Below are 24,641 nucleotides of genomic sequence, written 5' to 3'. Positions count from 1 at the left end.
AGACACTCTGAAGATGATGAAGTCAATCCACTCCGTGGCCCACACGGACCCCTGTCCCCATCAGATTTTCAACAGAGCCGCCGACACCATCGCACCCATGCTCCGCCACACCATCAACTGCTCCCTGGCAACCGCCTCGTTCCTCGACGACTGAGATCAACCCCCTCCTGAAGAAAGCCTCGGCGGACCCCACCGACCTCAAAAACTACAGACCCATCTCCCTACTCCCATTCCCAGTGAAAGTAATCGAGAAAGCAATCAATAGCCAATTCGCCAAATTCATCGAGGAGCACAACGTTCTCGACTCCTCCCAATCCGCTTCAGAAAAAAAACACAGTACGGAAACCGCCCTCCTCGCCACAACAGACGAGAGCCGTACCCTATTGGACAAAGGAGAAACAGCAGCCCTCATCCTCCTCGACCTCTCAGTGGCGTTCGACACAGTCTCTCACCGCACCCTAATACGCAGACTCCACGACAACAGGGATCCAAGACAAAGCCCTCGACTGGATCCGCTCCTTCCTCTCAGGCAGAACGCAGCAGGTCAGACTCCTCCCTTTCCTCTAGGACCCTACAACAACCACCTGCGGAGTCCCCCAGGGGTCCTTCCTCAGCCCTACGCTCTTCAACGTCTACATGGCTCCGCTCGCCCCCATCGTCAGAAACTACGGACTCAAAATCATGTTATACCCAGACGACACCCAACTCATCCACTCCCTATCCATATAAAACAACACCGCCATACATAACTTTCGAGAAGGTATGGAAGCGGTCGCCACATAGATGACAAACAGCTGCCTACAACTAAACACAAATAAAACGGAAGTACTCATCATGGGTCCTCAACCTGCCAAGACACTGCCACATCTCCCAGCACCTGCGCACACTCCACTGGCTCCCCATCGAAGCTAGAGTCACCTTCAAGATGCTCACCCACACTCATAAGGCCCTCCAGAACACCGGACCAGCATACCTGAACAGCCTACTCAAGTCAAGTCAAGAAAACTTTATTCGATTGCCACATAAGACAATCATAAAAGCACATAGGAAAAAAACACATCAATGTGTGACTTACAATATAAAAAATATCATGCCAACTCAAATTCCACCACCCCAAAGGACCCTACGATCAGCCCGGCTCTTCTACGCCTTGGCCCCCTGCACCAGATCCGGAGGCCGCTCCTTCTCCTTCCAAAGCCTGGAACGACCTTCTGCTCCACCTCAGACAGACAACATCCATCCCCCTCTTTGTAAGAAACCTCAAAATCTGGCTCTTCAACAGACCCCCTCCTTGATGTACTGGAACCTGCAAACCACTCCCCCCCCAGCGCCTTGAGACCCTTACGGGTGAGTAGTTGCGCTGAACAAACACCTGATTGATTGACCTTGCCAAGTGTTTTATTACATATGGCCTAGGATAATGATACTTTAATTCTGATAAGTATGTTCTTGCCTGCTGATAATAGCTATTCATCATCTAGTCAGACTCAATTTATGAATCTGTCAGGCACATAATTCTGTTTCACATGTACTAGGCCCCGAAGTTAGTTACACAGGTAACACCTTTTGTGGAGGTTTCTTAGATACATTTCTTAGGCCACACCCCTTTTGGAGCTCCTACCACACCTTTGTCATCTCAGTGAAAGCACTGATTGTGTCCATACATACATTTCAATCTCGAGCTGGATGCGCTTGTCCTCCTGTACGTGGATCCCCCAAACACAGTCTTGGCCTTTTCCGTAGTTCTGAGGCCAGTCTGGGGACAGGACCACACCACTGGACTCTGAGATCTCTCCCCCGCACAGTGCTAGAGATAGGTGAAGAATAGGGTTGGTGGTGGCATTTGAAGAGAAAGAAGGAAACAGAGAGACGGTTCAAGAGTCACATAAACACAGGAATTCACCAGAGATTTCTTCAAGTATAAAAATTAAGTAGCAAACACAGAATATGGTTGGAGAAGAGAGGGGTTTGGTGGAAATTTAGGTGGTTTTAGAAAAGCAAAGAGCAAAGATGTGCAAGACAAGTGAGAGGAATGTTAGGAGGATAACTGCACGTGAAGGAACAGAGAATAGAAGAAGACTGAGAGAGAACATCAAAATAATGAAAACAACAATGAAAGTGAGATACATATAGGAACAAGCATTTACAATGCAATGGTATCAGCATTATTAAAGGTAGAGCTATTGGCATTGCTCATGACATTTTTAAATCATAAATAAATGGCATTGTCATTTACAATGCCAATACCTTAATCACTCGCAAATGCATGACCGATTGCATTTACACCCACACAGAGCCACACACACAAAGCCACCCACACACACATACAGAGCCACCCACACAGAGCCACACACACACACACACACAGAGCCACACACACACACAGAGCCACACACACACAGAGCCCCCCACACACACACACACAGAGCCCCACACACACACAGAGCCCTACACACACCCAGAGCCCCCCACACACCCAGAGCTCCACACACACCCAGAGCCACACACACACCCAGAGCCACACACACACCCAGAGCCACACACACACCCAGAGCTACACACACACCCAGAGCCACATACACACCCAGAGCCACATACACACACAGAGCCACATACACACACAGAGCCACATACACACACAGGAGAGCAAGCACAGCAAGGGGGCAGGGAAAAACTCCGCTTCTCTGATCCATTTGTGACTCACCAACTTCACTTCTCCTACCACACAGCGTCTAGAGGCAGCACAGCGTTGTACAATTGCATTCATGAATTCATGTCTCTCACAGCTCGGAGGCAAGGCTCGTAAGCGGTTTGTGGCCCTATGTTTTTCATAGCTCTCTCTCCCAAGTAGCAGACCGACCTGTTCCCAGTGAATGCTGGGTGTCTCTGTGTAAACATGCGGCGTCTTTTAGCCTCTGAGATTCTGTGTCCCTGGCCGTCATGTGGCGACGACGCCTCGTTTCCCTCACTCGCCTGCCAATGTTCCCGCCTGTCAGTCATGCTTCTGGCAGAGCGGGCAAGGTTTGCGGGGAGGGGGTGAAATACCAGGAAGGGGTAGGCTAGGGCAAGAGCAGGGAGTAGAGGGCACCCGGCTAAATTGGTACGGGGTAAGAGAGTAGGGGGAGAGTGAAGGGGAGAGGTTATACCAGGGAGTGACGAGAGTGTCACAAATGGGAGGTCGGGAGACAGCAGGAAAGGAACGAGTCCAGTTGCACTCTGATGGGGGTTTGTTGACAACAGTGTGCCGAGTGCAGGGGACCAGCAAGGGAAAATGCAAGAAAGGGGGTTGGGAGGATGCCCGGGCCCCACATTGAATTTGGGGTGAAAAGAGAGAGGAGAGATAAAAGATTAGGATGAGATAGCGCACTCTCAGATTGTTACAGGGCGAGGAGAGACAAACAGAGAGAAACAGGAAGGACAGGGGACAAGCAGAAAGTGACGGTGTGTTGTCAAAATGTGGTGGAAGTAAAGAGAGGGAGAGAGAAAGAAGAGGGGAAGAGCAGAGAGCGCACATGGTGTCAAAGTGTGGGAGGAGTTGAAAGAAGTGAGGAAGAGGAGATGAAAGGAGGGAGAACCGTCGCAGAGGATGAGGGGAAGTCAAGGCAGAGGATAGCGGGGAGATAGGCCGCGCTCACAACGTGTTACAAGAGATTAGGAGAGGGGAGCCGGAGCTACATTAAAAGCACGAGACGGGCGAAGGGTGCCAGTTAGCCCGTGACAGGTTAATGGGTGAGGAGGGACAGTGGGAGAGCAGGGGAGGGAAGGATGGAGATTATTCATGCTGCGATAGTGGGAGAGGAAAGTGAGGAGGGGGCCCGGGGAGCGTGTGGAGAGAGGGCCGTCTCTAAGTGTCACAGTGTGAAGAAAGTGAGGGACAGTCGCGGAGCCGGGGGTGACGCCTCGAAGTGTACCAAGGGGTGCGGCGAGCGTAGCACGAGAGGGCGGCTCAGGGCTCCCTGGTGCATTGCGCCTCGAAGTGTGCCAAGAGGTGCAGCGGGTGCCAGGGACGGCTCGGGACTCCATTAGCAGCCGGTTCGCCCTCCATCCCCGACCACGACCCTCCATCCGACTGACTGATTGTGCGCCGGGTTTACAGTAAACAATCCCGAGCGGTGGCTTTCAATCTGCAGCACTTTCCCAGTAGGACCCTTGACTCACTGCTGTCTAATAAAGCATTTTACATGGGAAAGGTGTAGTAATAAACGTGCATACCCAAATGTTTTGCTACAGTACAAAAGTCACATCGCATGCTACCAACATATTAGAGCTTGATCGTTGGAATCGTGCCGAATAACTTCATTTACCACTGTCCTAGAAGGAGTCGCACGGTAATAAGTTCTATGTTTTTCAGTGTGTTTTACGATGTAGAATTAGGTTTAACGTCCAGTAGTGATCATGCCTAACCATGCTGGAAATGTTGACGTAATGAAAGATTTAACATGGATTTAAAGCGCCTAACGGTACTCGTTCTGGCGGCGAAATAATTTAAACCTAATAATTGAAACTCCTTGTCTTACTTCAGCGGCACCGAGCCAGCATGCTTGCGCGTGATTTTGTTGAATGTCTCGGATGTCCTTCTTTTTGCGGCGCTGAGTCTCGGAGGCAACTGTCAGCAATAGGACAACGGACACACAGAGCACCAAAGGAAATGCGAGACGAGCAGACATCTTCCAGAGTGGAATAACGGGATCTACAGACCCGAGAGCCTTGATAGGCTCGGAAGACCTCACGACAGCGGAAGTAAGTATTCATAGGCTGCAGGCAGACGCGGACTCTAATAGGTTGTATTGGAGCCCTCATCAAAGTGAGGGGTTTCTGAATAGGCTGAGAAGAAGGCGGGATTTGTAGTCCATTCTAAAATAAAAGCTGTGTGGCCACGTCATACTTCAGAATGATCTCTTTGGTGCCCCCGGGGGACATATGCCCTCTTATTCGTTCCCTGACGAGTTTAGGTGTCGAGACTGATACAAGGCTGTCAGCGTGTTTGTCTTCTATAATAAATAAATCAGAGATTGTGAAAGCTTGGGTCTCCTTAAGCGCTAAACACAGAATGAACAAGATCGAACATCGGAGCTGTTCCTCACAACAAAACCAAAAAAATGCCCGCCACAAGCTTCCGAAATTTTCGGAATCGGGGGCGTGTTTTGGCGTTCTGAGTGACAGATGATGTCACAGGTGGAAAGAACGCCAAAAACACACCCACGAATCCGAAAGAGACGGGGCTTGATTGGAGTGATGCCCCTCTCCTCCAATGGCTGGCCTCCGTTTAGGAAGCCAGCCAATGGAGGAGAGATGGAGCACAGAGGCGGGTTCAAGCCCCGTACTCAAAAACATTAAATCTCCGACCGGAGACTGCGCAAGCGCAGCCTTAAGGTCCTCGACCTAAAAAAGAACTAGCAAGACAGGAAGAACAGTAGAAGAAAAGCAAGACGGTGACGGAAAGAAAAATGATAAAAGAGTAAGAAACAGAGAGAGGAAAAGGAAGAGGAGGGAAGGGTGGAGTGCAAGAGAAAACAGCAGAGTAAAAATGAAAAGAAGATTACAGAGGCAAAGGGAAAAAAGCAAGAGGGAAATCGATAGGAGAGATGGAAAAGAACACAGTGACAGATAGAAAAACAGAAAGAGAAACAAAAAAAAGAGTGGGGAAAATAGCACAGTTAGATGGAAGGGAACAAGCATGAGAGAAAATGTAAAGCGCTTGAGGGGGAAAAGGAAAGAACAGAAATAAATAGCGCTGGAGGGACATCAACAGAGAGAAAGAGGGCGACAGAACGAGGAAGGGAGGTGGGGGAAGAAAGAGAGGAAAACTATTGTCAACATGGATGCAGTATCCGGGCAGTTTTCAGATGCTCCAAGGACTGCTGGAGGATGCAATAGCAACAGCAGGGACTGCCTTTGAATCATGAAGTGTCCTTTTAATTATGAAGTGAGCAGATGGGAGTCTTGATTTTCCCTCCGGCTGGTCATTTAGTATTCAGTCCCCAGCAGCCTCTGCTCTACAGCTTCACCTTCGGGTTCAGCACTGAATGTGCAGGCCAGAGTGAGCAGCGGGCTGATGTTCCTCCCCGCTCATCTCTCATTCTGCCAGCCCAGCCTGAAGCACCCTGAACCCTCTGAGGGTGGCAGGGGCATGGCCTGGGCTCTCCGGGAGGGCTGGGCTGGTCTGGCAAGCAGGACTGAGCTGCCACTCAGCGTGGATGTCAGTGTGCAGGAATAGTGGAGGGTGCAACTGTGACTGTGCCGGGGAAGGCTTTATATGGTGCCTTCCTCTGCACACTCGGAGGGGTGCTGGTCAAGCCCACCCAATCTCCTTGGGATCAGCGGTTTATGATGTCTTAGTTTTGAAAAAGATAAACAGAAAGACTGTAGGCTAGGCTTCTTAAACAGAAAAATGTGGGCAATGTTTTTGTTTTACACGTGTAATTCATTTCCGCTGGTGTGGCAGGTTACTAGAAAAAAGCACTTTTTGTGTGTAATGATATGCATATTGCAAAGTGTGTGGAGTTATTAGAAGTTTAAGGGGTTACACCGCCATGTGCGCAGAGGGTGAGATTCCGGGCTATAAACCCATAGTATCTGCATATGCAAATGATTTTTTGCTTTATATTCCAGACCCGAATAAATCTTTCACCAGCTCCTAATGAGATTATAAATTTCGGGTGATTCTCTGGCATGAGGATCAACTGGGCAAATCCCTAGTTTTTCCACTCACTAAATCTACAGAGCAGTGCCCCGTGGCCGGCTGAGATTGTTGCCAATAACTATACAGGGGTTGTAAGCAAACTCTCACACACTATTGGGGAGAGGTGTGGCGCAGCACCATGCGACTCTGGGCAATAGCTTGCTTAATCTTCCCGACGGCCCCCAGCGCCTAGAGACCCTAACGGGTGATTGTGCGCTATACAAAATGTGGATTATTATTGATGAATGGATTGGAGTCCCGCTGTTCCTAAGTGGCAGGGTCTAGACCCCGCTATTAGTTTGTAAATATCCCCATTGCCTACTTTTTTCGTTCACTGTCTGCTACAACTGATGATTAACCTTGCAGGATCCAAATGGTCAACTTTAACAGCCCCTGATGAACAGGGCCGCCTCGCTACCTCAGATTTTGAGCTTTCTTATTACATAGCACAGAGCCAATTCGCCCACTGATATACGGCCCTTCTCGCTTGCCGCATTTGTGGTTGGAGAGAGATACTGCCTCGCCTCTGTCTCTCGAAGCTGCACTTTTTAGCCCTCCCACTTGAAAATGCAGCTCTACAGATAGGATTGGCTTCGCAGTACATGCATGGAGATGGCTGCATAAAAGCGACCGAGGGGTGCTGTTATACACTCCCCCAACGCGAGAGAGTTTGTGTGCCAGGCTCATGGTGTTTCTTGAGAGAAGGGTTGGTGAACAATTGGGAAGGCTGCCAAGAGTCACTATGCGGGACTTGTTTGGAACAATAAATTAAAGCCACTTGATCAGAACTGTGATTAACAGCTGGATCTTACAGCGCTCAATAAAATCCTGTACTGCCAAGCGCGTAGCACCCTTAGGCATGTGCCGTTGATGAACCTACCTCCTCAGACGACATATTTCATATATAATGCCAGTCCTGGTCATATCACTTCCCAATTGCATGTCGTGGCCAGGTATTGTTGATGCCCGGTAGTGATGAGACAGCGACAAGACCTCGCCTGAGATGGCTACTAGAGATCCAGAGAGATACGTCTGGTTAGCAATGGTTATTCTGTTGCTCAGCCATAAAAATAATTACCTCGACTAGCAGACAGACTCCTATAATTCACGCATATCCAAGGGTTCTATTATACCCTGGCCACTATGGCCTCAGAGAGGAATCGCGTGCTATTGATGTTGTGAAGAGGTGTATGACTCTAGACAGATCTATTGGAAATGTCTTGGAATTCAAGCTTACCAGGGCACTAGATTTATCGAACTTTGTGAAATCATTGACATCGGTAATGAATGTATTCCCCTGATAACTCAACTGGACTACTTTAAAGACATACCTTTATCTGCCAGGTAATTTACTAGCCATTTTGTTGTTGGCCAAAAGGCTCATTGCAATGAGATTGGACAGGGGACCTCTCACTGCTCTCAGTGATTCGTTACACGATCTCACATATTTTAACACTGCATCTGCCAACTGTGGCTACCAAATGCCACCAAAATCTAGGCCTAGAAATATCCCCTGCCCCAGCACCCCAGATCCGTGCTGGCCACCACTGCCAAATATGCGAGTCAGCAACACCTGCCAGACTCATCGAAAAGGTTTTGAACAGAGAAGACAGTGTGTGTGTTGAGAGTCTGGGCCTACTTTAACCACCATGGCTCGCGCGGAGTGGCTGGGTGATGGATTATAAAAGCCTTGACCAGCCGCCTGAACCATCAAGTGTGGCATAAGCACCCTATTGCCTGGAAAGTAAAAGAAGGCATGTACGTGCTGAGCCAAGACCCCATGGATCCGGCGCTTTCTTTTGAGATTAGATTTAGGAAAATACATCCAAGTGACTGTCCTTTTTTCAGCCCTTTCAGCCTGTCTAGGGCAGGAGAAACAATGTATTATAGTAAAGACTTGGTCACCATTGCAACAGTGGTGCGCGCAGAGTGGGGCTAGGTAAACTGCCTGGGGAACTGCAGGCAGCAGCACAGCAAGCTCCCAAAGCACTTTTGTAGTTACTTATACATTCTGTAGTGCCTGATGGCCATTCATCGAAGGAGCTGTAAATGCGTGACTTTGTATTTCACTGCAGGTGATGCGGACCACCACACAAAAATGTGTTAGTCTAACCCCTGATGCGTGGTACAGTCTGTCTTACTTTTTTCGGTGTTGCTTATTCTGATACCATTGAGTGAATCCATTTTGTTGGAAGTTTGTCTCCGTGATCAGGAGACATTCGATCCATATGGTTGAATAACCAGATGATAAGATTGATCACTCTGATTATTGATGGGAATCCAAGTTCAGCTCAATGCCTCTTGGTTCTTTTAATATTCCTGTTATATCTTTCACTCTTCTAATTCTGCCGCTAGTAACCTATAAAGCACTTGGTGGCTTGATATCTATTGGACCCCCAGTTCAGTTGGTTGTTGCTATTGTATGTTATAATTGCACTATCTCACTCAGTGAAAAACAAAAAAGGAAAGAGGAGAGAGAAAGACAAAGAGAGATGGAAGAGAGAAAATGAATAACATGAGAGTGAAGGAGACAGAAAACAAGGGAACAGAAGATGGCGTAACTAGCAGAGAGAAAGGGAAAAAATAGTGAAAAAGAGCAGATGGAATTAATGAGAGAATACAAGAAGGATAGTGAGATAATGGGAGGAAATGAGAAAAGGGGGCTTATGTGGTAAAATGCATTTGTATCTCTTTATAAGTTGATTCAATGTCACAATGGGCCACTTGACTCTCTGTTTCCGTGTACACAAGTTAAGTCAACTGGACACATGCAATATCGTGCGGTGACAGTACATTGCACTAATCAAATACACGAAATATCCCTAGCCCTTAGCAAAAGTTGGTTTCACTCTCCTGCCCTTAAGTCCATTTCGATGTCCTCTTCCCCCTCCAGTGCCATGATGGTTAGCCCCTGCTTGGCTCTACAGAGTTGTCCTGTGTTTGAAGCTACCTGTCTCTCAATGCTATACCTCCTCTACTGCGCATGTGGAAGCTGTGCACACATGCACACTGACATGCTTGTATTTATATCCTTCTTGCTTGTAGACCCTTACCTTTGCAGATAGGCTCGCTGTCGTTCCAGTGGGGGTTGGAGGAATCAATGCACTCAATGACAGACGGGCCCTGCTCAAGCATGTACCCGGGGCTGCAGGCAAACTCCACAAGCGTGCCCACGTGGTACTGAAGGTCTGATGTGGTGAAGTTTCCGTGAGCTAGAAATGGGCCATAGCAGCGGTCCTCGTCAAAGGCTATGGGAAGAGAGTGTAAAACCAAAGGAAGATGGGACAGTAAGAGAAAATTAGTTGTGACTTTTCACCATGTACCATGCTCATATTTCTATTGAACATTATTATAGCTCAGACCACAAACTAAACTGCCTCGGAGAGCTGTGGTTACTATGTACTTGGTTGCAAGATATCACCGCAATGGCGACTCTCTTCTATCTCACGGTTCCCTTCCACATACCTTTCTCACTTAACCTGACTGCTGTCTGTTCTCCAATGTTCACTCATTCCTAGGAGACTATTAATATATTCAGACTCACCAACACTAGGATCCACTCTACCCACAGTCCTCAACCATCCCTCACTCTTCCACTGCCTTCCTTCACCTTGAATGATGTAAGGGACATTGACCTACTCACCCAATAAAAACCACCGAATATGCCAAAGGACTACTACATTTAGATGAATTAACTATCAGGAGGAACATTGCGGCTGTGGGAAGAGGACAGTTGCTGTGCAGCCCCAGATCATGTTGATGAATAGCTAGCTTTGATGACATAGTTTCACTTGGAGATGTGGAAATAAACATGGTATTGTGACAGAAGCTAAAGCTTCTGTGTGTGCTGGGACTGAGTGGCGGTGCTGCACATCGTGGGCAGTAGAGCAAGGGTGTTCTGAAAAAGGTGAGAGACGCAAGACTATATAAGTAATTTGAAGAGGCATTCATGCAAGGTGGAACATGATTGTGTATGTCAGTGAGATACAGCCCACAACAGTGGATCAAGAGGTCTATTGAAGAAGGATTACAACAGAGAAGGGCAGCAGGAAGTGCTTCCACTGGAAAATGCACAGAATAAGGACCAAGTGGTAACAAGTGACAATATGTGTTACCTAGGCATAAAACTTAAAGCTAATATAATAACACAAGTGGGAGGGAACCTCAACTTCAAGTTTGACATCCATTTAATGCTGTAGAATTGATATTAAATTAATCCTGTTAAAGTTAATGTTAAAAGTTAACTTTGTCTAGACTTTTGCATGGGGCTGGAGAAGCCCATATTTCTGGCCCAGGGATGTTCTCGCAAACATTATAAAATTTGGCAAAGGTGGGCCGACTTCAGGGGTATATGGCTCGAACCTCCGCCAGAACAGAACCAACACCGGATCTATGAGAGTGCTATGTTGACGGATGACTGTATATTGCTTGCCAAGAAGCTAGCTACCGTGCAAGGGGGGGGGAGAGGCGGGTTGTTAATGGTTTTGATAATTTCAATTCAATTCAAAAGTGCTTTATTCGAGTATTACTCATAAAAGCAGACGAACAAACACATAATAAAATACTATTAAATTACAAAGTCAAATATGACTTAAGCACGATACACGTTAAAAAGACGGTTAAAATTACATTTCATCCTGTTATTTACAGACAAAGGTGCAAAGTTCGTATAATAAAAAATCAATTTTAAAAATATACGTTCATCAGATAACACCTCGCATGGGAACAGAGAATAGATGATCTAGCAGTCTCTGTTCAACTAAGCAGAGAGTAGTCACCCTGCTAGCAATCTCTGCCTAATTACCCACGCCCACCCCAGGTACTTAGCAGTCGCTATGATAATCCAATTTAAGGAGGTAGAATTAACAATGCGTAGAGCTACCATACTGCTTTTAGTGCCCAGGTTTCTACACATTGGAGCCAACCAAACACGTCTGGGAGCAGAATATGCATTACAGGCAAACAAGAAGTGACCCAACGTTTCCTTTCCTTCCCCACAAATTGGGCAGATAGCTGGACCTCCATTTCTCCATTTTGATGTTAAGTTACTCAGAGGTAGAGAGCCAGCCCTCATTTGAAAAAACAGTTTCCTGTCCATGGGTTTAGTTATAAGATCCCAATATATTTCAAACATGGGAAACAGTTTAGCTTCAAGGAAAGCAGTCGTCATAGACCCATTATTGTTACTAAGGAAGCTCCTGTTTTCAACCTGTTCCCAAAAAAGATTTTTTATGAACAACTTGGATGGGAAGGATGACCCAGTTGGATCGGACCACAATTCGGTTAACCCTAGTTCACTTAATGCTGTTTTTAATGATCTAAACCATCTGATTTTATGGAATCGGTCTGCTTTGATGACATCAGCAAACCCTGCTGCATATTGTGACAACTCAGGGGTGGTCCAGATTCTACGCCAATATAATATCGGACGGAGTTTGCACATTGCCGAGATTTCCTTCCTGCCAAGGTCATATCTGAGAGGCAAAATAGGGCTACTCTGTGGGGTTCCAGTTAATTTCCGGAGGAAGTTATTCTCTGATGTCTGTAACTCCTGGAGATTTTCTTGCCCCCACATCTCTGCCCCATACAATGCTGACCCTATTGCCTTAGCCTCATATATGATCAGGGGGGGTTTAATTGGTTTGGTCAAAGATTTGCTATGCTCCTTAATGATGGTACCAGCCAGTTGTTTGTGTCTTAATACTGCAATGTTTAAATGATGGTTCCATCTATTATCATTTGAAATGTGGATCCCCAGGTAAGTAAAAGAATTTACTACATCGAGGCAACGCCCACTCATGGATATTTTAGATTTAAAATTTTTAGGAGGATTAAATACCATGAGTTTTGTTTTGGCTGCGTTTACCTCCAAGCCGTGGTCACTACAAAATTTGTCAAAAATTACCAATGCCTTTTGCAGACCGCTGGGGGATTTTGATAAAATTAAGGTGTCGTCTGCGAACATTAAAATAGGAACTTTTACACCTGCAAGTGAGGGAGCATTTACTGGCTCGGCTTGCATGCGGGGAACAATTCCATTAATAAAAAGTGTAAACAATGTCGGTGCCATTGAACAGCCCTGTCGTACCCCACGCTCGACAGGAAAATCAATGGTATCATTGCCATAACCACCCCATTGAATTTTGGCATAAGTACCCTCATGGAGTCTCATGATCAAAGTTAAAATGGTCATCGGGACCCCCAGGGCAGCCAGCACCTCCCACAATTTTGCCCTCGGCACCAGGTCGAATGCAGCCCTTAGGTCAACGAAAGCTGCATAGAGACTGCATCCACCCAGAACCACTGTCCTCCACTGTATCAATTGAAAACGGAAGACCTGGTCCACAGTGCTGGTTGCTCTGCGAAACCCAGCCTGAAAAGGAGATAAAACATTCTGCTCCTCTGCCCAATCAAGCAAGTTGTTAATGATTACAGGTCCTACAACTTTTTGAACCGTGTCAATTAAGCTGATTGGGCGGTAATTGCAAGGTTGGGCGCGATCTCCCTTTTTATATACTGGGATAATAACAGCACCCCGCCAGGATACCGGGATTTCAGCGCCCCTAGCAATATGATTTAGTAGAAGGCAGATGTACTTACTCCACCTGTCGGTGTCATTTAGAAAGACGTCCGCCGGGACTCCGTCAATACCCGGAGCTCGGCCACTGTGCACAGATTTCAGGGCAGTCAGGACTTCGCTCTGCACAAAAATGTCTTCATCTGCGAACAGATAAGTTGGGCTAGCGCTATTATCAAGCTGATCCCTGGAGGAGTACTGCTCGCTGAAAAATGTAACCCATGCATCGTGGGAGACATTATTATTGGGAGTTTCTGGAGATCTGTCGTGGCCCCATTTGACAATATGCCAAAATAGTCTAGAGTGTTTGCATTCACTAGCACATTTCAGTTTCTGCCAGTGGTCTTCGTCCCATTCTCTTTTAGCCCTAGCGATGCAGTTTTTATAGTGCTTCCTGGCAGATCGGATCTCACTCAAATTATTACTTTTGATTGCAGCTCCTAGTTTAAATCTTGCTACCCTGCAATCTTGATTGTACCACTTTGCTGATTTATGCGGGCGGGCCCTAATGTTATGTACGGGTTTTAAGAAGAAACTTTTAACTTCATTAAAAAGAGTCGTGTGTGCTTTATTAATATCTTCATGTCCCTGTGAAGACCCAGCAATACTCTCCAGTGCCAAAATGGCCTTGTCTGCCGCTGCTCCTATCTTTATCAGGACCTGCTGGTCTGTCTTAACACCAGACCACCTTAACCTACGCATGTTATTAGATGGAATGATCGTCGGGAGCACAAGTTGGTCACAAGGGGTTGGAGCAATTTCGTTAGATGTCCACCAGTTATGAGAGACACATAACGGATCGTGGTCGCTTTCTGGCCTAGCTGTTACTACCATGTCACTGAGAGATGACCATATGGATATACTACATATGACGTAGTCAATGCAACTTTTACTTCGCCCGTTATTAAAAGTCATGGCGGGAACACGATCTGATTTGGTCCGACCATTCAAGGCTCGTAGCCCGTGCTCCAGACACATAGCGTTTAGGCCTAGGATGTCAGCCGTCCACCGAGTTATCGGTGGGGAATCTAGTGTGGGGATGTTCCAAAGCTTATCTTCCTCAGCTCCAAGAGGAGAATCACCAGTGATAAGAGGTTCGAAAGTGCGATTTAAATCGCCTGCAATTAGAATGTTTTTTCCTGCAGATTGTGTCTCAAGAAGATTAAAAAGACTCAGAAGAACCTCAGATTTACCTTTACTTCCACCTCTAACATAGATATTATAAATATCTATGGAGATGGATAGATCACTAGTCAATCTAATGAGCTGGATATCTTTTTGGTCAAACTCCCCACTTTTTACAGTAAATTTTAAAGACTGCCTAATCCATATGATAAGGCCCCCCATCGGCCGCCCTTTAGGGCCCTTAATAGCAGGAACATGAAAATTTACATACCCCAAGGCAAAAATAGGATCGCGCGCCCAGGTCTCTTGGAAGATGCAAAGGTCGTAATTATTAATAAATTCAAACCAATCAGCGCAATCCATCTTGGAACAAAGTCCAGCCACATTCCAGGACAAAAGATTCCCAGAATTAGATGTCGTAAGAGAACAGGGGTTAATAGTAGTCTTGTGTAACATACAACCCCCTATGACCTGATTTATGCTTTTTACATTCAATGGCCCTGGTGAATCATCGGACGGATACCCCTGAATACAACCTGTAGTTAAATTATTGACTGCATCAAAAGTTCTTTGGTCGGAGAGGGGCAAGGGGATAGAGTTGCAAATAGATGGTTGTCAATCGCAATCATTTAAATTAGACAATGCAGAAAAACGATTTTCCAACCCCAAACCCCAGTCCACTGAAGCAACATCCTTCCTCCCCCTCTTGGTCACAATGTTCCATTTGGTTCTCAAAATACTTGAGTTTGGGCCACTTCCCTTACTTGGATAGAAGAAGTCCAAAGTCAATGGAACTATTGAGGTTGTTCTCCGTTGTGGTGGTAGGATGTTAGGTAAGATGTTAGGCAAAACCCCAGGATCAGAAAAATGTAGGACGACACACTCCCCTTTGAACTTTTTCTCCCTGTCCCCAATCCACCGGACCCTTCTTGCGTTAACGAGCTCTTCAGAGAGTTGCTGTTTTCCCCATGGAGTGATTACCATGTTGTTGGTCAACCATGATAGAGATTTGTTTATTAACGAAGATGTAGATTCACACTCACCTTGAGCCAAGGGAGGAACGTTAGCAAGAACAAGTACCAATGGGGAAGCTTCAACCACAAGCTCGAAAGTCCCTTTTTCAGTAGATGGGTCTTCAGCAGCAGGAGCAGGGATTGGGGCAATAAGAGAGACACCAGGAAAAATACTATTAGTTGCCGTTTGGGGGTTTGGTGCAGGGGTAGGGGTGAATCCACTGTTAGCTGCAGTTACTAATTTGCTTAGAGATTCCTCTAACTTGGCAGAGACATTTTCCGGGAGTTTACCTAACTCACCCAAGGTTTTTTCCAGTAGCCCTTCCAGTCGATTAACCTCAGAGGTCAGCTTATCTATTTTGCTGACCAGAGGTTTAACCACACCTTTGATTTTAGTATCCATCATAACCAATAGTTTATTAAATTGGGCATTTGAAAGTGTGACATAAGCCTCATTAGCAAGATTGAACTCCTCTTCCTCTGATTGTTTCCTCGGGAGGTTTACAACTTTGTTCTTAGCTGACCTTAGACACTCCCGTTTCCCCGGAACGGGTGATGGAGGAGAGATGGAGGAATCATGACTAGTGGTTATCTCTGTCAGTACTTCATTAACGCTAAGGTCTTCAGGTCCAGCAACAGTACCACTTGGCTGTATGAATATAGTATCCGGAAGTGAGTCGGGTATTGCACAATTTGTGCTGTTATTAATCTGATGGCCAAAGGGATCATCTGACTCGATATCAATTAAGAGAGATTGGGTGGATGAATCTATTCCCAAAGATGCTCTCCTGCCAATGTTAATTTTTTCGACAACTTGTACCAAGTTGTTCTCAATAGAATTGCTAGGAGTGAGTAGCTTTTTAGGAGGCATGATACTCTTTGCACACAACCAAAGTTAAAAACTTACGATGGAATGTGCCGGGATGATGATGTGCGCAGAAGCGTCGAAATCAGGACAACAAACCAAGAGACCAAGCCCAACCCAACCTTGGTCAACCTCGGACGGCCTCAGACGGCCCGCCCTTTGCCCGGGCTTAGCCCCGGGCGTCCCGCACGCGTCCCGCGTAGCGGGTATCAGTGGCTCCTAATGAGGAGATGAGGCGGTTGGGGGCGGGACAAGCAGGGAGAGCGTCCAGGTGCAGGGGATGGCTACACAGGGACTCCTGGGAAATGGAGTCCCTGTCCCTCACCTGGCGCTCGCAGCCCTGGCTGAAAGTTCTCCTCTCCTTCCCTTCGAGCACCCAGTACGCCGACAAGGTCTTTCGCCTCAGCGAGGCAGCCCAGCAGGACGGGCGATGCGGGACCCGCGCAGCGGGTTCCGCGAGGCGTAGCAGCAGTTCAAATTGATCCGGCAATAAGGACGTTGCAGGGATATTCCACGAGCTCCCTGGTCAGTAGCAGTTAGTTCAATAGTTCCCAGCTGGCTTCAGTGAGCGACAGCTTTAGCCCGGCGGTCGGGGGCGGGACAAGCAGGGAGAGCGTCCAGGTGCAGGGGATGGCTACACAGGGACTCCTGGGAAATGGAGTCCCTGTCCCTCACCTGGCGCTCGCAGCCCTGGCTGAAAGTTCTCCTCTCCTTCCCTTCGAGCACCCAGTACGCCGACAAGGTCTTTCGCCTCAGCGAGGCAGCCCAGCAGGACGGGCGATGCGGGACCCGCGCAGCGGGTTCCGCAAGGCGTAGCAGCAGTTCAAATTGATCCGGCAATAAGGACGTTGCAGGGATATTCCACGAGCTCCCTGGTCAGTAGCAGTTAGTTCAATAGTTTTGATAATGTTTATATGTTCCCTTTGTAAAACTCTGCTGGATTGTGATGTCACATATGTGTGTCTTTTTGCCTGGCAGAAATCTCTGGGGTACAGAGCTCTGCGATTTCCTCGTGATCAATCAAAATAGTTTTTTTTTTAAAACAAAAGGAAACTGTGCAGGAGGGGAGGGGTCCGGGTGGGATGGAGTTGGGGACAGTTGGGGGGGGGAGGGAGGTGGGTTAGTTTTGTGCAACGATCCCATTGTACTACATGTAAAAGTCATGATGGATTGCATTGTTCTATATATGTACCTATGTCTGGCAGATACCTCTGGGATACAGAGATCTGCGATTTTCTGTGCGATCTATCAATAAAATCTGTTTACAAAAAAAAAGTTAACTTTGCAGTATTAAGTATAGAACTTGCTTGCAAGGGTAAATGCAGAATATAAATGTACATCATACCGTATCCTCTGTTTCAGAGTAAAATGTTGAAGAACATTACATTGAAAAGGGTTTCCTCTGCTTGAGCATTAGTGAACAAACTTCAGGTACAGTTAGAACAGCAATTTGACAAAAAAAAGCTAGGGGTGTATCTGGAGACTTTTAAATTACCCATAGCTAATGGTTATCTTCAGATTACCACTTAAGAGAACAGAATTTATTTTTTTCTCAGGGGAGGAAAAACACTTCTCAAACCTGAAACTTTTTAACAAGAAGCAGGTTACAAGTTAGGACCCCAGGCTGTGAGGTTCCAGCATATTACTTCTCCAAACATTTCACAATTTCTTAAAGAGATCTGTTGGAAAGTTGAGATAAATAATGGACAGGATTGGTATATGGACAATTACTCTGGGAAGATTTCCTAAGAATGAATATTAACAACAGCTTACCTGATGACTTCCAGATCAATATAAGACTGGTGAATCCCCTAGTGAAATATGACGTGTCTACAGTTTGTGAAGGGGCTTGGTTTATTAAAATAAATACAAAAAAGAGGAGATTGGAAAGTCAGTATAAAGAGATACAGAATGGGATTATGACTTTAGACATTTTTCAAGTCTCCTTTAGTGAAGTACACAGTTTTCTTTTGTTTTTTTTTTCAATCCACCTCATCCAATACACAGAACCTATTCCAATGTGCATGCAGTGAGATGGTGGGGTCATACAAAGGTGAAGCCTGCCAGGGTGCTTGCCCCTGTTGCACTCTATTCTGGCGGTCATGGTAATAGTAATGAACCCTACTCTCATGGGCCCTATTTGTATACACTGATCTCTGGGGTATGATGGGGTAAAAATATGAAAGATGCAGCGGATATATGTGGGTGTTTGTGCCACATGACGGGGCATTACATATATAGTTCACTGCTGAGGTATCCCTGAAGTTTATTGTTATGATATCGCCTGCTATAGTTTTTACTCCTTTCCCTATCGAAACCCCTCTTCTCACTGCGAGTATTTCCCCAGAGATGTTTGGGGGTAATGGCCTATTGGTCCTTAACCATTGCACACATTTATTTTTTAGCTCAAAATGGGTTTCTTTTTTCCCTTCCTTTAGGGGAGGAACCCCTGTTAATACTACAACAAAAGGTAAAGCTTCCGGGGGAAGATTAATTGTGTGGAAGCGGGCCAAGCCTGTTTTCTCAGATGCATTTTTGGTCAGGGTGTTTTTTGTCAAATTATTACTCTCCTTCGAGTTAGAACCTGTGGTGCCCTTTGCAGCTAGAGGGTTACCCTTTCCCTGGTTAGTGTGTACCTGAGGGGTGGTAGTAGTGGGGCAAGAGGGTATGGGAGCCCTGGTGTTTGTTGTGGTAGTGGTTTGTATTCCTGTCATGATCTTTTGTGTAGAGGAATTAACGACTGTTGCTACCTTATCCTTGTGTGTCATGTTTGTCATGTTTGGTATTGCCCTTTCCTGCCCAGCCGGGACTAAAGTGCCAGCTGGGGCCATCGACTTAGATGTTCCTATCCCTCTGTTGTTTATTATGGAAGTTAATCTATTGATTTTTGACATCAGTGGTTTGATGTGAGTAATGATAGTTTCTTCCAATCCTGCCTTTAAGTCTGCTACCATATTTGCCACCCAGCAGGGTATGCCTGGTGTGGTATTAGATATTGGTGTCACCAGGTTATGATTTGCCGTGTGATTTCTCCCTTTTTTCTGTTATTTGCTAGGGTTTCTTTGGTCCTTCTCGGTGCTGTGTTACTTAGTCTTGCCTTTTCTAAAGTGGGTGGGGGATTTAAATCTGTCGGGATAACCTCAGAACCTCTAGGCGTGTTTGTGGGTGCCTGTGCACAAGGAAGCTCTGCATACGAAGAGGTAAAGCAAAAGCTTATATCCGGGACATCTGTTACATCCACTGGGAGGTCTTCACCTAAATCTTGGATGGTTATAGTCGGTGGTAGTGAGAGCCTCCTTTCGGTGTTAACAATTGCCGTCGCTACTGCCCCTATAGTTTGTTGCAACATCTTGTCTATTGCTGTTAATGTAGGTAGGGGCTGTGATATGTCAGCCTTCTGTCTGGTGTTGGACCTTAGTGTGGGCATCCTAGTGATTTTAGACACCTTCCTCATAGTTTTATAGTCAGAACTTATTAGATGAGGAGGTATTCTCACCCCCTAAAAGGTATGTATTTCTAACTTGAAATAAAAATAGTAATAATGGGGCGTGCAGTATCACAAAGAAACGTAGCGGGGTACAATGTTCATAACGTTGTTAATAGTACCTTTGCGTAAGAGGATTGTCCTCACAGGTGTCCGTTGCCCCAATGGTTAGTGGGGTGGCCCAGCCCAGCCTCCTCTGGCCTCTGAGGGCCTCTGAGGGCCCGCCCTTTGCTCGGGCTTCGCCCGGCGCCCCCGCGATGCGGGGGGTGACGTGCAATTTATAGCGCCCCCTGGCGCGTCCTTCCCCTCAGCAGGGCCGCAAGGGAGCCTGGGTGATGTAGTTCCCAGCTCCCCTCGGTCCCCCCCCCCACAGCGGCCGCGCACTGGATGGAACGCTGCAGTGGCGGGGAAGGACCGGTAGCGGTGTTGGTGGCCTCGGGATGCGTAGGTAGGTGGAATCCTCTCCCTTCTAAATTCGCAAAAGGGTATGTGGCGGCAGCAAAGTAGGATTTCCGGTTCCCCCACTCCACCGGGGGTGACGTGCAATTTATAGCGCCTCCTGGCGCGTCTTTCTCCTCTGCAGGGCCGCAAGGGAGCCTGGGTGATGTAGTTCCCAGCTCCCCTCGGCCCCCCCCCCCACAGCGGCCGCGCACTGGATGGAAGACTGCGGCGGCGGGGAAGGACCGGTAGCGGTGTTGGTGGCCTCGGGATGCGTAGGTAGGTGGAATCCTCTCCCTTCTAAATTCGCAAAAGGGTATGTGGTGGCAGCAAAGTAGGATTTCCGGTTCCCCCACTCCACTGGGGGTGACGTGCAATTTATAGCGCCTCCTAGCGCGTCTTTCCCCTCAGCAGGGCTGCAAGGGAGCCTGGGTGATGTAGTTCCTAGCTCCCCTCGGCCCCCCCCCCCCACAGCGGCCGCGCACTAGATGGAAGGCTGCGGCGGCAGGGAAGGACCGGTAGCGGTGTTGGTGGCCTCGGGATGTGTAGGTAGGTGAAATCCTCTCCCTTCTAGATTCGCAAAAGGGTATGTGGCGGCATCAAAGTAGGATTTCCGGTATCACAGTTAATTTAGGCTTAAGAGTCAGAGACAAATCAAGGGATTGAACATGGAGAAAAGAGTGTGACCGATCTGGCCAGGCCAATAAAGACCCACGTGTTTAGAATGGAGCAGACAGCATGCTTGATTCAAGCGAGAAATGGTATCTAGAACAGTAGATCTTCTTAGAACATTTTAAGATTATTATGTAGATTTGTATTTAGAAGAGTTTAATGCACAAAAATAGAAGACAATAGGAATTACTGTAGTATACAAATTATAATACTAAGAACAGAGGATGGATGGAGTGAATAGCTGCACAGGCCAATTTCCGGTGATGATCATTACCCACCAGTTGAAGGGGGGCAGGTGTTTCAGACGTATTTCTATTGGGAGAACATATATCTGCTACAGACGCAGGTTCCATACTGCAACTAACATATTTCTGTTTAATGTTTTCCATTGGTTAAGGGCACTAAACTCTTTTCAGCAGAAATTAGTAGAAAATCAACAGCAAGGACTTTTCCTACCATCTGATATTGATTATAAAATACAGAAAGCAGCCAATTTCAAAATTTCTTGCCGACAGATTAAGCAAAGTTATTGGTACTTTAGCTCATGTTGATTAAAAGAGCTAAATGCCTACCAGGCATCTTGCTTCACTAACAACTACTAGTTTGTGCAACAGTTGTATAAGCCATGTATAACCTCCATTCAGTACATGTTAGCCACAGCAAGAAATTCAGAAGACAAAATGCAGTTCTCTATTGGCACACAACTGCCTTTCTAGTTTTACCTGCTCTTTATATCACATCCATTTGGATGTTGAGATGCATGTGGCAGTGGGGCCTGTTTTCTTTGCTATTTGGCTTCACAGTAGAACTATTCACTAACAGGAAAGGTTTTCACACAGCTTATATTTCAAAATGTACAGCTTTAATTAAGCTTGTATATAGATACCTTGATCTATACATCAACTTAATCAATGACTTGGGGATGCATGGTGATGACTTCAAAATAAGTGCATTAAATATTTTGGAATTACATTAATTGAAGATCTAAAGAGGCTAGCAATTGCTGACCTAGGAAGGGTACATAGCAATGCTAAGGAGCTCTTAGTCATTAATATAGGAATAGGTTTAGGGAAACAAACACAGGTGTCTGTGGCTCCCTTGTTACATTTGGTTACAATTTGCATGAATGCTCTAATGATTTTCATGATAAGGTACAATTTAATAATATCAACAGTTAGTGTTGTTTCGTATTAATTATAGTGTGTGTGTGTATTAGATGTGGGGGAGCCACTGATACCTGGAGCATATTGGAATCTCGAGGCGATAACGAGCCACGCCTTCATGCCGCTTCTACCTCCCTCAACTGGGGATGTGGTGCTATAGCCAGAGTAGTCGACTGTGGAACTTTAAAACTATGTTTGGGTCTCAGCATTGGCTCAAAATCACGTGATTAAGGGCAAATCACTTAATCTGCCTGTGCATATTAAAAATTCATATGATCTTGTGTACTGTAACTAGTGCTCATGTAAAGTTATCCAGTACCTTCGGGTCGAATTCGCCCTGTATTTTAAAAACTGCAGAAGAATGCCTTAAGAGGTCAAAACAGAGCCTTAACATAAGGAAAGACAAATAGATACCAATGTACTGGCTAATGTGAACAGAGTCAAACCAAAACATCTGGATAAATGCTTAAATTGTGTGAGCTTAAGAAAACATTTTGTTAGCGGCAGTTTTTTTATCGCTGCCTAACCCTGAAAACTATCGCCATATTAGCGGCGTATTACCAAGCCGTTGCTACAAGCCGATAGTATCAGGGAACTGTGGTGAAAACTGCCGCTATCATTAGCACGATGGCAATAGGAATTCTGGCGTTAGCGGGCGAAAACCAGCGAATGGCCCATTAGCGGCAAAAAAACTCACATTAGTCAGCCTAACGTGAGCTTTCTTGCCTCTAATGCAAAAAATAGCCTAACAGTCAACCCCCAATAGAAAATAAGCGTAAAAAACAATAACATGCAGAATGGAGCAGCCAGGGCCAAGTGCTGCAGACATCAACAAACCCTGCAAGCCAGTCAACATCCAGGATGACCAGGATGTGAGCCTTGATTGGTTCGCTGGACCTGCGTCTGGAACCTGGATGCAGCGCTGGACCTGGCTCTGGAGCCTGGATGCCTCACTGGACCTGCGTCTGGGGCCTGGAGTGCAATGTGGGGGAACTGTGGAGTCGATTATCTGTGGCAGTAGACATTGAGGCACGACGATCGCCCGTACCTGGTGGTGAAGTCTGGCAGGACGCATGGAGACATGTTACTGACCTGTGTGAGAAGACCGCCTTGCGACCCTTGGAGCTGTTAATGGTAGAGGCGCTCCTGCGCACCAACATAGTGAGGTCCGCATCGCATACTACAATCCACCAAAACACCAGGGTGCACTGAGGGGATTACCAACGGTGTGTGCCGTCTCCCTGCATCACCAGCCGCATGATATTGGGCTGGCCGTACGCTGTGGAGGGTGAACCTCCTGTGCTACGCCAAACTTGTATGGCGTAAGCACTGCAACGTCACCCCTAAAGGGGCCCTGCTGCATCAACTGCATCTGGAGGTCCACCAGCGGACTAGGCAGCGACTGCTGTACCCAGCCAAATGAAATCACACCTGGCTGATGCTCATGCTGGCTGAGTCACATATTTGGAGAGAGTGCAGTGGATTGTGCCACGGTGTCAATGTCCAGGTAAGGAGAAGGTGGGACGCGTAGCACAGGAGGGCCCGGGGGCGAGTTGCTCAGGCCTATCACATGTAGATGACACACTCCGAGTGGCGGCTCTTACGCTATGGCAGAAGAGCGTTGCCCCACAGCCTCAAGCAGTGAGAAGAGGAACAATCATCACTTGATGATAACTAATTGTTGTAATCATGCCATGTATCCTCAGGGGGTGGGAGGGTGGGTAGGACTACTCCAAACACGGAGCAGGGCATGGGTGGATTGGCATGCCCACTCTAGTGTGCAATGACTGTTTGGTCAGCCTACTCAGGCCACCCAAAGCAGTCATGCGCACTTCCCTGTTCGCAATGCAGCCTGCATTACAGCCTGCATGGAGAACGTGCCGACCCCTCCGGCCCCTGGATGCATGACTTGTTCCGTTGCCAAATACCAATCCCACCACTGCATCGCAGCATTATGATTGACTCAGGGGAGGGAGCCTAGCTGCCTACTTCCTTTTCTTGGCAGCAGCCGCAGGAGAGCAGGAGCTACGGAGACACGAGACCCAGCTTCGAGGTAAGACTTCCCTCATTAAAATTGTTGCAACATCTGCTTACACACACATCCCCGTGTCCACCCCCCATCCAGCGTTCTTTCCGGTGTTTACCACCACACAGCTGTCCACCCCCCCAGCACTTCACAATGGTGACATGGTAAGAGGTGTGGCGCCGCGGCCAGGGCGACTGACGCTAGACGCTGGGGATCACGGTTCGATCCCCGGCTCCGGCGGCAGGGGTCTGCCCAGCACCATGCTTCCCTGGGCAATAGCTTGCTTAATCTTCCCAACGGCCCCCAGCGCCGAGATACCCCTTCGGGGGTGATTTGTGCGCTATACAAGTACTGGATTCATTTTATTTTTACCGCTGTGCACCAATGCACAGCGGGCATACCACTCGTGTGCCAAAAGCACATACGTATTAGCGAAGCATGCCATAACATCACATTCAACTCCAATGCATACTAATACTAGCACATTGCAACAGTAGAGTAGGTGTTGCATAGCGGAGACATAAATATCACTATTCCCACTTCAGTGAGTGCAACCCAAAACTAACTTTTGCACCCCACATCCAACAGTGAACCCA

General features: G+C 47.0%; 1 protein-coding gene across 1 annotated transcript in view; it reads right to left on the bottom strand.

The window, feature by feature from the left end:
* The window catches only part of SEZ6L2 (seizure related 6 homolog like 2), a 201,290-nt gene that overhangs the window by 24,082 nt on the left and 152,567 nt on the right, over positions 1-24,641 (bottom strand). The window contains exons 9-10 of the mRNA XM_078652419.1: positions 9,736-9,930; positions 1,669-1,807 (exon numbers count right to left, since the gene is read on the bottom strand). Coding sequence (XP_078508545.1) covers positions 1,669-1,807; positions 9,736-9,930 — 334 coding nt within the window. The remainder of the gene's footprint in view (positions 1-1,668; positions 1,808-9,735; positions 9,931-24,641) is intronic.

The sequence above is a fragment of the Lissotriton helveticus genome, chromosome 7 (genome assembly GCF_964261635.1).
Source record: "Lissotriton helveticus chromosome 7, aLisHel1.1, whole genome shotgun sequence".
In the NCBI taxonomy this organism is placed as follows: Eukaryota; Metazoa; Chordata; class Amphibia; order Caudata; family Salamandridae; genus Lissotriton; species Lissotriton helveticus.
Note: the sequence above shows the minus strand (reverse complement) of the source record. Positions and strands in the feature narration are given on the sequence as shown.